General features: G+C 44.6%; 1 protein-coding gene across 3 annotated transcripts in view; it reads right to left on the bottom strand.

The window, feature by feature from the left end:
- Positions 1–14,216, bottom strand: part of Nat10 (N-acetyltransferase 10) — a 44,781-nt gene that overhangs the window by 25,832 nt on the left and 4,733 nt on the right. For all 3 annotated transcript variants that reach the window (XM_027422355.2, XM_027422354.2, XM_027422356.2), the window contains exons 2-8: positions 10,932–11,054; positions 10,479–10,570; positions 7,141–7,312; positions 5,717–5,839; positions 3,787–3,848; positions 712–826; positions 506–613 (exon numbers count right to left, since the gene is read on the bottom strand). In XM_027422355.2, coding sequence (XP_027278156.1) covers positions 506–613; positions 712–826; positions 3,787–3,848; positions 5,717–5,839; positions 7,141–7,312; positions 10,479–10,570; positions 10,932–11,039 — 780 coding nt within the window. In that variant the 5' untranslated portion in view covers positions 11,040–11,054. The remainder of the gene's footprint in view (positions 1–505; positions 614–711; positions 827–3,786; positions 3,849–5,716; positions 5,840–7,140; positions 7,313–10,478; positions 10,571–10,931; positions 11,055–14,216) is intronic.

Below are 14,216 nucleotides of genomic sequence, written 5' to 3'. Positions count from 1 at the left end.
AAAGGGATCATAAAAAAGGCAAAAAGAGTGGGGATATTGGCCTCCAGAAACAGAAGCAGCAGGAGAGAGGAAAGAGGGGCAGAGGGTGGGGGAGGGAGAGAGGAGGATGGGAGGTGGGCAGGGCCCTTTTAAAAGGGAACATAGTGAATATGCACAGGTGGTGCTCTCTTAGTGGCTACAGCTGAGGATGTATCCTGTCAGAACCCCAAGGACAGGCCAGTACAGATGCCTGAATACTAACACTTTGTATCATCATCAAACTTAACCGAAATAAAAGAACACAAAACCACCATCTTCTATGAAAACGACAATTCCTCTTTAATATAATCTATTCCCTCACCACAGCTCACTGACTGGCTTTCTTTGTGATCTGAGACAACACAGCACAGCCCTGATGCTACAGATCTAACACATCCTAACCTGTTTCCCGTCCCCTTGCTGTCTTACCTTGTGCTGGGGGGGGGGCGGGGGGAGGGGGCGGCGCCGGGCTCCAACTCACACATACCTGGTCCAGGGTCTTGCAGCAGTCCACCAAAACACCCACAGGCTGAGTGTCCTGCAAACTCTCTTTCAACTCCTGTAGCTCCAGAGCAGCAGGACTGAGATTCTCATCCTAACAGCGAAGAGGAATCAGTTTGCCCTGGCCTAGGAGCTGACATGGAAACTATACCCAACACCCACCAGATCCCGGTCCCCCTCACCCAGACTCACCGGGGCCTGAGGAGGTAAGGCCTCAATGCTGGCCACGTGGGAGGAGATGGGCAGGATATTGAGCTGATCATCGATAACCAGACACTTCTTACAAGAAGCCAGGGAGAGAATAAACCTGGGGGGCAGAGCTACTGCAGTGAGGTGACAGGGAAGACAATGTCTAAGCAAGATCTCAGAAGGTTCTTGAGGAAATGCCAGAGTCAGAACCCAGGCGGAGCACAGCGCTGCTTGAGCTGCCTCTGCAAGTCACCTGAGTGTATTTACACAGGAAACCTAGGACCCTAGCCAGGAGCTTCACTGTCAGCAAGCACCACTGCTCCTGGATCATTTGACCCACCCCTCACCCAAGCTCCTTAGCAATAAGGCAGCTCCAACTCCAGACTCAAGCCAAATATGGTCACCAGTCACACAGAGAAACACAAGCCCAAATCTACCTCGGATCACAGGAATAAAAAAAGCAAGAGGAGGGAGGAAAAGCCCTCTTCATTTTCCATGCATGTGCAGTGGTTTGAATAAGAATGGCCCTCATAGGCTCACATTTGAAAGCACAGCCATCAGGGAATAGCACTAGTTGAGAAGGATTAGGAGATGTGGCCTTTTTGGAGGAAGCATGGGGGTAGAACACGCTTTGAGGTTTCAAAAGCCCATGCCAGGCCCTTTCTCCTTCTTTCTTTGCCTGTAAATCAGGACACAGCTCTCAGCTACTACTCCAGGGCCAGGAAAACTGCCATAAACCTGCCATGCTGTCTTCCATGATAATGGACTAAACCTCTGAAACTGTAGGAAGGCTCCAATTAAATGTTTTCTTTCCTAAGAGTTTCCCTGACCATGGTGTTTCTTTACAGCAACAGAACAGTGTCCAAGACAGCATGCTTTTAAGAGCCTCTCAGTGGTTAAAAGCACTTGTTCTTGCACAGGTTCCAGGTTTGATTCCTAGCACTCACATGGCAGCTCACAACTGTTCAGAATCCAATTCTAGGGGATCCAATACCCTTTCCTGACCTCTACTGGCACCAGACACACCAATCACGTGTGCTGCACAGACACACATGCAAACAAAACATTTATTACACATAAAAGGAATCTTAAAAAAAAAAAAAAAAAAAAGAGGCTAGAGAGACAACCAGCAGTAAGAGCACCCTTGTAGAGGCCCCAAGGTGGGTTTCCCAGCACCTTTGTTGGGTTGCTCACAACCACCTGCAACACCAGCTTCAGGAGCTCATTACCTCCTTCGGTTACTGTGGGCACCTATATGCCCATAACATGCATACATGTGTGTTCATGCTCTCTCGAGTACGCGTACACATGTACGTACACACACCCTAAATAAAAAATAAAAAGGCTTATCTCTATGTACACTAGTCACCAGGACATAGTTGTTCCTCCTCCTGCCTGAATCATACTCAGCTGAAGTAGGAAAGACCCGAGCTCATCGAGACCAGACGGTTTCTTCTTAGCCTCAGCAGAGCTGACATCTTGGAGCTGACAGTTCTTTTCTATAGACTGTTTTTTCCATGGGGTTTTCAGCACTAACACCAGCTTCTGTGCACTCAATGCCAATGGCATCCCTACCCCACCATCCCAGAGTCATTTTATGATGGTCAACCATCTCCTGACATTGCCACATGTCCCTAGAGGGCAAGGTCACCCCCAGTAAAAAACTACTGATCTAGATCAAAGCTTAAAGCGGTGGTTCTCAACTTTCCTAATGCTTCGACCCTTTAATACAGTTCCTCATGCTGTGGTAACACCCAACCATAAAATTATTTGTGTTGCTATTTCATAACTGTGATTTTGCTGCTGTTATAAATAAATCATGTAAGTGTCTGTTTTCCGGTATCTTAGGTGACTCCTGTGAAAGGGTCATTCTATCCCCCCACAGGTTGAGAACCAGTGTCATAAAGTGTTTCACTGGCTGCTAAGGTCCTTTAAAATGAGACTCTGTGGGAAAATAAATTTGGGGAAATAATCTGTTAATCACGTTCTAGCTCAATGGTTCCCAACCTTCCTAATGCTGCAACCCTTTAATAATGATCCTCATGTTACAGTGGCCCCAAACATAAAATTAGTTCATTGCTACTTTGTAAGTATAATTTTACTACTGTTATAAATCATATATAGATATTAATATGACTCCAGTGGGGATCTCCAACCATAGGTTGAGAACTACTGGTCTAGCTGCTGCACAGTTTCAGAAACTCCAACAAACTCAAGTGAGTCTTCACAAAGGAAAATTACCAACATTTCCCAGAATTAACTGGCCAGAACACCCTCTTATCATAAGGTCCCTCCTTAAAAGACTAGTGCTAGCCTGGCAGTGATGGTGCTCGCCTTTTATCCCAGCACTCAGGAAGCAGAGACAGGCAGATCTCTATGCATTCAAGGCCAGCCTGGTCTATAGAGCAAGTTTCAGGACAGGTTCCAAAGTTACAGAGAAACCCTGTCTCAAAAAACAAAAACAAAACAAAACAAAACTTGGGCTCCCTGAAATGCCTTCTGGGAAAGTGACCCAGATCAGCAGCTCTCAACCAGTGGGTCATGACCCTTTTGAGGATCTATGACCCTTTCATAGGAGTCACCTAAGACCATTGCAAATACCAGATATTTACATTACGATTCATAACAATCACAAAATTACAGTTCTGTAGTAATGGAAATAATGTTATGGCTGGGGTCACTACAACTGCAGTGACTGTACTGAAGGGTCTCCAGACAAACCATCCTTAGACAGAAGAAGAAGAAGCTAAGAGCCAAAGAGGAGAGAGCCACAAAGCTGGTCAGGTCAGCAGCAAGGTTAAGTGTAGTTCCCTGGCCCCAGTAGCAGCCCTTTCTCTTCATCCAGTTGGTTTCACAGATATAACAGCTGCGATCAGGATCTCACGGCTAGCTGGATGAACACTTGTAATTCTCGCACTTGGGAAGCTGAGAAAGGTGAGTCTTAAGTTTGAGGTTAATTGAAGAGACACAATGAAAACCTGTCTCACACCCCTCTGATACGAGAGCAAACTTGTCCAAGATAGAAAATTTCTCCCGTTCTGATCCCCAGCAACTGTAGGAACTGACCTGTAGACCTACCTCTCATTAAATCTTCCCACCACGTCCTGATGGGCCTCCGTCCTGTACCTGGAATGTACATCCTAAGAAAGCAAAACAACATCCATTGACAAAATCTAATAGCAACAAGAAATGCTACCCTAGGCAACACCACCAACCTGTGTAGAATGAAACCAACTCTTCCCTGCTGTGCTGCCTCAGGCACCACAGGCAAGGCCTCAATCCCATGCACTGCCCCTCACCTATCACTGAGGTTTTCCACAGTTCATCCAGCACCACAACTCAGCTAAATGTACTAGTGTACAGCCAACTAGTGTGCTGTATGCATCAAGTGTGCACTGTAAACTAACAAGAACTTTGTTGTCATGGAGCATATATCCTAACAGCTAAAGACAAATAAGTGTTAAAATGAAACATTTGTTGTGATGACAACAAATAAGGAGACCCACATACTTAAGGTAGTCAGTGACAGGCTTTCAGAGAAGCAGAAAGGATGAGCAGGCAGCAAGTACAAGAAATGGGGTGAATACATAAACTAATGTGGGCACAGAGTCATCCATTCATTCACTCACAAATATCTGAACAAGCCATGTGGAGCAAGCCAGCAAGCAGCACTCCTCTGCATCAGCTCCTATCTCCAGATTTCTGTCCTATTTTGAGTTCCTGACCTGACTTCCTTTGATGAACCACAGTGATAAGGAAGTGTAAGCCAAATAAACCCTTTCCTCCCCGACTTGTTTTTGGTCATGGCATTTCACCACAGCAACAGTAACCCTGACAAGAATATTTGTCATTAGGCAGTGACACTATTTGAAAAGAATTAGGAGGTGTGGCCTTTTTGGAAGAAGCATGTCACTAGGGGTGGGCTTTGAGGTTTCAAAGGAGCACACCAGGCCCAGCCCCCACCCATCTGCCTACAGATCAGAATGTAAGCTCTTAGCTACTTCTCCAGCACCATGCAAGCATGCTCTCTGCTGTGATAATGTACTAACGTCCGAAACTGTGAGCAAGCCCCCAATTAAATGCTTTAAGAGTTGCCCTGGTCATGGCATCTCCTCACAGCAATAAAACGGTGATTAAGACAACAATGCAGATGAAGGAGTGACAGGTGAGCTGCCTAGTCTAAAAAGGCTATGGTGGTCTGTCACAGTGGCTCACACCTGTAACCCCATCACTTGGAGAAGGAAAGAAGAGTTAAATGTTATTCTCTTGAAGGTATTCAAGTGAAGCATGCTCCTGAAGGAACAATAAGTGCAAAGGTCTTGGGGTAGAAGTGCCAGGCATGTCTGAAGGTATCAGAGGGGCTTTAGTGGCAACTGATGGTGGGTGTGTGAGTGACTGAACACAGTCTCAAAATCTGAAGAAAGTCCATGTCACCAGAAAAACATGCCAGGACCAACTGTAGCATCACTGCAGAGCCACTGGGCCCTGGAGATAACTTTAAACTTGGCTCTTAGGACACTGACCCAGCAAGACAGGCCCACTACCTCTCCCCATAGTTGAAATTCTTGCCAGACTGAATTAGAACTAGCTTTTGCTTTCCCTCATAACATGAGTGCCGGTGAGGAAATCTGCACACAGTCCCTCTATGAGAGACACAAATTTAGGCCCAGGCCCATGGTAGTACACACTACAACAACTCCAGCGGGACACACACACACACACACACACACACACACACACACACACACACACACACACACACACACGCACGCTTTCTCGAAAAGAGGATTAAGGGTTCAAGACCAGTCCTGGCTGGCAAGTGAGACCCTGTAACACAAAACAAAAACAAATAAAAGGCTACACTGCATCTCAATCTCACCAGTGTGGAATTGCGCCTGTAGTGATGGTGATATGGCTGTCATGGCTGCTGTGCAGACCACTCACTGAAGATGCCCACACACTACAGCAAAAGCACAGTGCTTTGGATTAAGTCAGGATGCACTCTTACCATGGTCATTGTGTACAGCTGCTTAAGCGAGTTCATGGTCCGCAAAAGGATGACCACCAGTCCACCACCTTCTACTGTTTCTACAGTTCTGGCCAGCAAGTTTGGAGTTAATGCTTCAAAATCCTAGAAGGAATCAGAGACCTTAGAGAGGACTAGTGACACAAATAGTACCTCCTGGCTGCCCAACTAAGGGACAGTGGTACAACATTGAGGGCTTCAGAACACAAGCTCAAAACCTCACCTCTCAAGCCTACCCACCAGCAAACAAATGGTACCACAGGGGACGCCCATCCCTGGGGTTCAGGAAGATGGGGTATTATAATGTAATAAACCATTTGGAAGCAAGTCTTCCAAACTTCATGAATTCACATCTAATTTCAGAAGCATCTTACTTTCCTTTTCTGAACAATTTATAGACAAAATGACAAAACTAAACTGTACCACATGGGGGCACTACTGCCCAAAGGAACTTATATCCCAGTGACTGGTAAGAGCTGGTTTAGAACCACTGAGCTGAGAACTTTCAAGCTTCCCAGGTGGGCTAGAAGCCAGCTGTGCTGGACACAACTCACTAGAAATGCAGGGGGAAAAAAACCTAAGAATTCCTATTCTTGCGTTCCCATTCTCATTTTTAACTTACATTTTGTGAGCTGTTTTCAAATTTACATAATTATGGTCATAGTACATATGTGAATAAATGCATGGATTTGTTCATAGACATTTTGTCATAGGGGTAGGGAATAAAAGTTTGAGTATCACAGCTATCAAATATAGTCAAATACCATATAACAACTACCTGAACTAAGAAAGGTGTTTGATTAACTCATCTGGCAAGAAAACAAATACCAGGGAGAACTTCATCAAGCTGCGCTAAGGCAAAGTATGTGGTTCTTATGGGCCAGAATGGGAGTGGGGACTTAAGTGACTTGGAAGTAGGTTTGAGTGGATGTGAAGGGCCAGGGCCGTGTAACCCGGACCAGGCTAGGAGTCTTAGTTCCAGCAAGGACCTGGATTCTAGGTAACTCCAAACCCACACTGCTGGATTGCAGTATATTTCCTTTTATGAGACGGGACCACACAATGAAGGCCAGGCTGGTCTCAAACTCACAGTTCTTCTGCCTTCTCCAAGGACATGCACCACTGGCCCAGGACTTAGTGTTATCAGCCACAGTGGGTAGGAAACACCTATGATGGAGCAGCACTCTACTTTCTGCTACCTCTAGTCAAGTACATGCTGTTTATATAGGGCAAGTAACCAGTTTTCCTTTTTAAAAGTGGCCAAGTCTTTCCAGCAATGTTTAGGGGTGGGGGTGTTTACATGTGAACCTTCTCTCCTTACTGGACCCCTGCTCTCAGTGGGGAAGCAAGCAGCCTAAGCCACTATCCAGCCCCCATGAAGTGTCAGGCTGGAAGAAGTCACCCACCTGGAGAACACACATGCCGAAGGTATTCCCCAGGATCTTGTGGGTTTCATTGTAGTAGCAATAGCGGATGTTTGTGGCTGCTACGAAGAGCTCAAAGGGGTCATCTTGCTTTATGTTCAAGGTCCCACTCTTTATTTTCTTCTGGAGCTGCCGCATTCTCTTCTTCCGGTGACTGTAGTATCACCATGCCAAGAGAGGCAATTAAGCAGGAGCAGAAAAGGCAAGAGAAGCTCAGTGACCCTCTCAGACCCACTTTAAAGAGGAAGGAAAGTGGAGGGGCACTGGGTTGTTGTGGATAAGACAGCCTTTGCAGGCTGACAACATAGCTCAGTGGGTGATTGCCAAGCAAGCCTGACAACCTGACTGAATCCAACCAATTCCTACAACCCAGGTAAAGATAGAGAACCAACTCAACAAAGCTGTCCTTTGACCTACCTACGCACGCACGCACGCACGCACGCACGCACGCACGCACGCACGCACGCACGCACGCACGCACGGACATGCATAACACACACATGCAAACGCACACAGGCATGTGAACACACACTTTGGAGTATGTATGAACTATTCCACCATTTGCTGTAAAAGGGATAACAGGAACAGCGAAGCCTAATATTTGACCACAACTGAAAACTTAAAATGAAATCTAGATACCTCATTACCTTAAGTTTGAAACCAATGTTTCCACTAACTGTGCTGCTCCCCTAAAGGGCCTGGGAAAGATGGGATGCTAGCAGGTTACTATACTCATGTTTTCTAGACAAATCCTTCACTTCTTTGTCCAAAGTATGGGTCACATTTCAAGAGCAGTGTTCCTCTAAGAAAACAACAGAAGGGATGAAATAGGACCTAGACATCCGAGAAATTATTCTTTTATTTTTTTTCAAGATCTATCTATCTACCTACCTATCTATCTATCTGGATTTTCAAGACAGATTTCTCTGTAGCTTTGGAGCCTGTCCTAGAACTTATTCTGTAGACAAGGCTGGCTTTGAACTCACAGAGATCACATGTCTCTGTCTCCCAAGTGCTGGGATTAAAGGCATGCACCACTACTGTTCAGTGGTGTGAGGTATGTATAAGGGTGTTTTCCCTACTTGTTTATCTGTTCACCGAGTATGTAATGTGCCATGTGTGTCCTGGGAATTGAGCCTGAGTTCTCTGCAAAAGCAGCTAGTTCTTTCAACCACTAAACCATCTCTCCAATCCCCAGTAGTTCTTTATAAGACAATCCAAAAGCCTTTCAGAATGGTGGTGGCCTTTAGCTGACAATTTTATAGAGCATCTCTCGCTGTCCTGGAACTAATTTAGTAAGTTAGGCTGGCCATTCAGCACCAGATATCCACCTGTGTCTACTTTCCTCAGCACAGGGATTACAAGTATACCATAAAGCCTGGCTTTTTTATATTGTAAATGGGTTCTGTGGAATCAAACTCAGGTCCTCATGCTTACAAGGCAAACCCTTTACCAATTGAGCTTATTTCCTCAGCCCAGCTGAAGAAAACTGAACCACTGTTTTTAAACTTAACAGCTAGAACTGCTTTGTGGGCCTCTACTTGCCATGTAAACTGAGGCCCACAGACAAGGTGGTCACCACTGTGGCTTCTGGCGTCTTCCTTAAGCTGTTTTCTTTCAAGGTGTTGTGAAAATCAAGACTGAAGGTGGCTGGAAGAGGTAGAGAGAACCAACTCCTGTAGGAGTCACCTGACCTCCACACTGTGCTGTGGCACTGCATGCCCACACACTCCCTCTCCCCTCACCCCCCACCCACCGCATGATTTTAAAAGAGAAAATAGAAAGCTAGTGAGAGAAAACACCTAACAAAACAAGTTTATTGCCTAGACAGGAGAAAAAGGCCATCAAATCACACTGCAGACCACTGAGGAAAGTCTGATTAAGAGCTGGAGAAAGCTTCAAGGAGGTAGACACAGGAGAAACAAGAGATCTCAGCAGCTGATGTCAGGGGATGGAAATGGCAGTCTCAGCATAGGACCCAACAGGGAGACATGACACAGTATGGAAGTCAGAGGCAGAGCTAGGACCGAAGAGTGAACAGAGCTGAGCACAGCTGAGGCTAACAAGCTAGATAAGGCCCATCAAGATAATCGTATGTACTTGGTAGCTAGGGTAGGGAATGTGATGACCTCAGGGGGTAGGCATGGGAGCCACTCAAGAAGGTACCTCAAAGGTGACTACAGAATGGACCTTCTGCCCAGGCGTACTGCCCACTCCATCTCAAACTCCTTCAGAGTTACAGGAGAACTGCCAGGTTTCTACACATGACTAGCATATCACTATGTGATGCCCTATTTGGGAGCATCTTTCCACAAGAATTTTGGGAGAAAGCCTGACTTCCATACAATTGGTCTTAGATATAAAACTCAATACATGTTTCTTCGTGAGAGAAAGACAGAGAGACAGAGACAGAGACAGAGAGAGAGAGAGAGAGAGAGAGAGAGAGAGAGAGAGAGAGAGCTAGTTCACCAAGGGGAAGCACAGAACAGATTTTCAGAGATGAGGGATGATCAAGACAAGAAACAGATGCACGCTGGCTCCAGATTACTTACTCCTAAGCAGAACTGAAAACTTAGCCCCTTGGGCCCCAAATTATCCTTTCTATTTTCAAGCAGTCCTTAGTTACCCACATGTTTGGGGAGGTCCCCTGCCAGTTTTCTTTAAAGATTTATTTCTTTGTATGTGTGTCTGTACCTGTGCCTGTGTGAGTACATGCACACAGGCATGCATGGATGGAGCTCAGACAGCACTGAACTCCTTGGAGCTGAACTGCAGACATCTGCAGGAAGCCTAGCTTGTGATGTAGCTGCTGGGATCTGAACTACAGTTTTCATGGTTGCACAGCAAGAACTGTTAACTAATTACAGCCTCAGAAGACCAGAGGAGTATGGACATGCAACTCAGTGGTAAAGCACTCACCAAGCATGTGAAGTCCCATGGTCAATACCCAGCACCACAAAAAAAAAAAAAAAAAAAAAAAAAAAAAAAAAAAAAGGAGGGTGGGGGTAGTAAAAAATAACCAATCATCTAATAAATAGTGAATTGGTGCAAGAAGCTCTCTGAAGAGGAGAAAGGGAAAAGTATTGTTATCTTAGGCATCAAATTTCTAAGTATGTCTATGAGGACAGTGTCATTATGATCTTGAAACAGAAGCCAGACAGGAAAGGGGTAGCTGGGAAGCACAAAGGCTCCTGTGCTGAGGGCAAATACTGGCCTAACAACAGAAGTAATCTTCAGACTTTGTCAAGGGATTTTCTCCTGGCATTTAACTAAAAAGTAGGAATTCAAAGTCGGATGTGACATCTAAGAGCCAAACTTACCTGCTAAACCCCAGCTCTTTCTTATAACACCACAGAACTGAGGGCCGAGCTTTCACAGTTGCTTTGGACAACATATGATGAAGAATAACCACCTGCCAAGAAAGAAAAATCACAGAACCTCAGTGTCAAAGACACCACAGCCGCATAGACCCAAAGACATTTGAAACAGATCTAACCTGCCAAGGAAAGCACCCAAGGTCACAAGGAAAGAAATAACCAGACAGGAACCTGAAGCTAGGCCACATATGCTTAACCTTGAGGCCAATCCATCATTTCAACATTCTAAACATAAATCTAAATATAAAAACTTACCATTTCCAGGTACTGACCAAATGTTCCCACTAGGCACATTATCATCAAAGGGGTCCTAATGTCACCGCATACTGAAACCTCAAAAGGCCTAGGTTACCTGCCAACTTCAGGACAGGACACAAAGCATTTACCAGATCTTACCTGATCTTTGCCTCGATCCCCAACTACAACAAAAAGAGACCTTTGCCGCTCAGCTACGCCATTCTCAATGAGAATCCGAATTCGGTTATCTACCTTTTTCCGGTTCATGGTGAAAGACTGTCACTAAAACAGAAAGGAGGTGCAGATGAAGTAAATACCACATCGGAGTAAGTGGAAACAGCTAGCTGCCTTCTATGGGGGTTGTGCTAGGCAGGTTTGTTATCTTAATTACAATCTTAATCTTCAAGCAGCTCAGTTTTATAATCAGGAAATTAAGGCTTGAGAGACAAAGTATTCTTAAGCATGGGAGGTCAGCAGAGAAGTGTATTTTATATCACCAAGGAGTTTAAGAAAAATTAGGGGAGGCAGAAGCAGGCTGATCTCTGTGAGCTAGAGGCCAGCTTTGTTTACATATTAAGTTCCATGACAAGTGGGACTGCATAAAGAGACCCTGTCTCAAAGAAAAATAAAAAGAAAGAAAAAGAGAGAATCAGGATACATGCTAAATAAAATAAATAAAACCAAGAATGACTAAAGTATAAAATGGTATCTCTAAAGACCCATAATAGTTGAAAGATAAAGTATAATATACTATTTTATTCTACTGGGTTTTGTTTTTTAACCGTGTGATGTATTCCAGACTTATCTTAAATCCAATATATAACCCAAGCCGACCCTAAACTTCCGATCCTCCTGTCTCTACTTCCCAAGTACTAGGAATACAGGCAACTGCTTAAAGTACAGGTGTTCATCACCACACATTTTTATGCTATCCTGGGAATCAAACCTAGGGCCTCATGCATGCTAGGAAAGCAAGCATTCTACCATTTGAGAAGCATTCCCAGTCCTATAAATACCATTTATTTAATTAATAAATAAATAAATAAACTAGGGGAAAATAGCCCAAAATATAATTTCTAAATAGTTATTTTTTATTTTGATGTTTTGTCTTTTATGGTTTGGTTTATTTAAAATTCACATTCGTGGACTAGCTAAAACTGATTGGTGCCTGGCCCAACTGCCATCAGAGAGGTTTCACCCAGATAAAACACTAGGCAGAGCTCAAAGAATCGTGTGAAAGAAGGGGAGAAAGGACTGTAGGAGGTGTCAAGAACATCACAAGAAAACCCACAGAACCAACTAACCTGAGCTCACAGGGGTTCACAGAAGACTGAACCACCAACCAGGGAGCCTGCACTGTATCGACTTAGGCCCTTTGCATGTATGTTACAATTGTGTATCTTGTCTTCTTATGGGACTCTCCTACTAGTGAGAGCAGGGGCTGGCTCTGACTCTGTTGCCTGCTTTTGGGACCTATTCCTCCTACCAGATTGCCTCCTCTAGCCTTAATAGAAGAAGTGCCTAGTCTCACTGCAATTGATATACCATGGCTGGCTGACATCCACAGGATGCCCAACTGTATTTGAAGAGAAACAATGGAAGAGGAGTGGATGAGGGGAGGGGTGGGAATACTGAGGAGGAACTGGGAAGAGGGGAGGGAAGGGAAACTTGGTTGGGATGTATTTAAAACATAAAAAATTCGTATATGTGGCAAAATGGCTCAGCAGGGAAAGGTGCTTGTTGCCAAGTCTGATGACCTGAATTTGATCCCCAGAACCCACATTGTAAAAGGAAAGAACTACCAGGAGGTAGTGGCGTGCAACTTTAATCCCAGCAATTGGGAGGTAGAGGCAGGCAGATCTCTGTGAGTTTGAGGCCAGCCTGGTCTACAGAGTTCCAGGACAGCCAGGGCTACACAGAGAAACCCTGTCTCAAAAACAAAAAACAAAACAAAACAAAACAAAACAAAAAACCACAACTAAACTAAAACTAAACCAAACCCTGGATTCTGTGAGTTCAAGACCAGCCCAGTCTACAGAGTGAGTTTCAGGATAGCCAAGGCTAGACAGAAACAGTCAACAAAATTAAAATTCACATGTTCCTTATGAAATGAGAGAAAACATTTTTCTATGATGTAATGTGTTTCCTTGGGTGAGAAGCCACACTAAAGGCTCTGTGTACAAGCAACTTCAAAAAGTACCATTTGAGCCGAGTGTACAGTGAGTGGTACCAATGGTACAGAATTTGCCTAGCTGTGGAAAGCCCTAGACTCAATTTCTCCAGCATCCTCAAAATAAAACACAAAAGCTATCTGATTACCCAGAACAAATACATCAAAGAAAATCAGCTACAATCCCACAGTATCAGAGTGGCAGGGTGTGATTCATTCTGAACATAACCTCCTTCCCTAAACACAGGCTTTAGCAGGTCTTAATATAAACCACTACCACAATAAATGGCTCCTGTTTAAAAGGGCTAGGAAGTAGAAAGAAATCAAGTTTCCCAAGGCAGTAGGGCTTCACACTCTTCCCACCTGACTCCACTTGAGCCCTTTCCTTTTCAGTTCAGTTTGTAAGCTCTATGTTGCCAGACACATAATGGGTACCTAATTTTTAGAGTCTAGCATTTGTTCTTGTAGGGGAGTCCTTTACCAGAACTCTACCATTACCAGGTAAGGCCCTTGACTACAAACTTTAATTCTAAGAGTATTTTTAAAAAGAAATGAGGCAGAACTACACAGAACCAAATTAGATGTAAAAGTGATAGCTAGAGTAGGAAATCTGATAATGGTCTAAGATTATTGTCATCAAGAAAGGCCTAATAGATGAAGTTGGCACTGCTGGAAATAGAAAAAAAAAAAAAAAAAAAAAAAAGATGAATTGTGTTCCTTCCCCCTCCTCCGCCGGCCTGATCCCTACCTAGGTGAGTGTACCCTCTGCTCCTGTCCTATTCCTAACCAACTTCCCATTCACCCCGGATCTCTCTGGGCCTGCGCCTGCTTAGAGTGGACCCTCCCAGGCTCCCTGAATCTGGAAACACCTCACTCTTCCTTCCCCTTTCCACCGGCCTGACCCTTACCGAGTGAGGACACTACCAGGAGAGGCAAGACCATCCAGAGCTGCAGACATTGAAGTCTTGGCCCACACACACCACCAGGTGACAAGAGGAGATACAGAGACCCACTTGCACCCACTGGAAGAAGACATGGGGAGAAGACTGAATAAGAACACACTCAACAACAGAAAGACCGATATGACACCACCAGAATCTAGGGACTCCACACCAGCAAGATCTGAAAAGCCCAACACAGAGGATGAAGAAGAGACGGACCTCAAAAATTATCTTAGGAAGATGAGGACCTTTAAGAGGAAACAATAAAATCCCTTAAGGAAATAGAAGAAAAAACAAGCAAAAAATTACATGAATTGAAGGAAAAGACAAACC

Source organism: Cricetulus griseus, chromosome 6 (assembly GCF_003668045.3).
Source record: "Cricetulus griseus strain 17A/GY chromosome 6, alternate assembly CriGri-PICRH-1.0, whole genome shotgun sequence".
Taxonomy (NCBI): domain Eukaryota; kingdom Metazoa; phylum Chordata; class Mammalia; order Rodentia; family Cricetidae; genus Cricetulus; species Cricetulus griseus.
The sequence above is the reverse complement of the archived record's forward strand: the minus strand, read 5'-3'. Positions and strand labels throughout refer to the sequence as shown.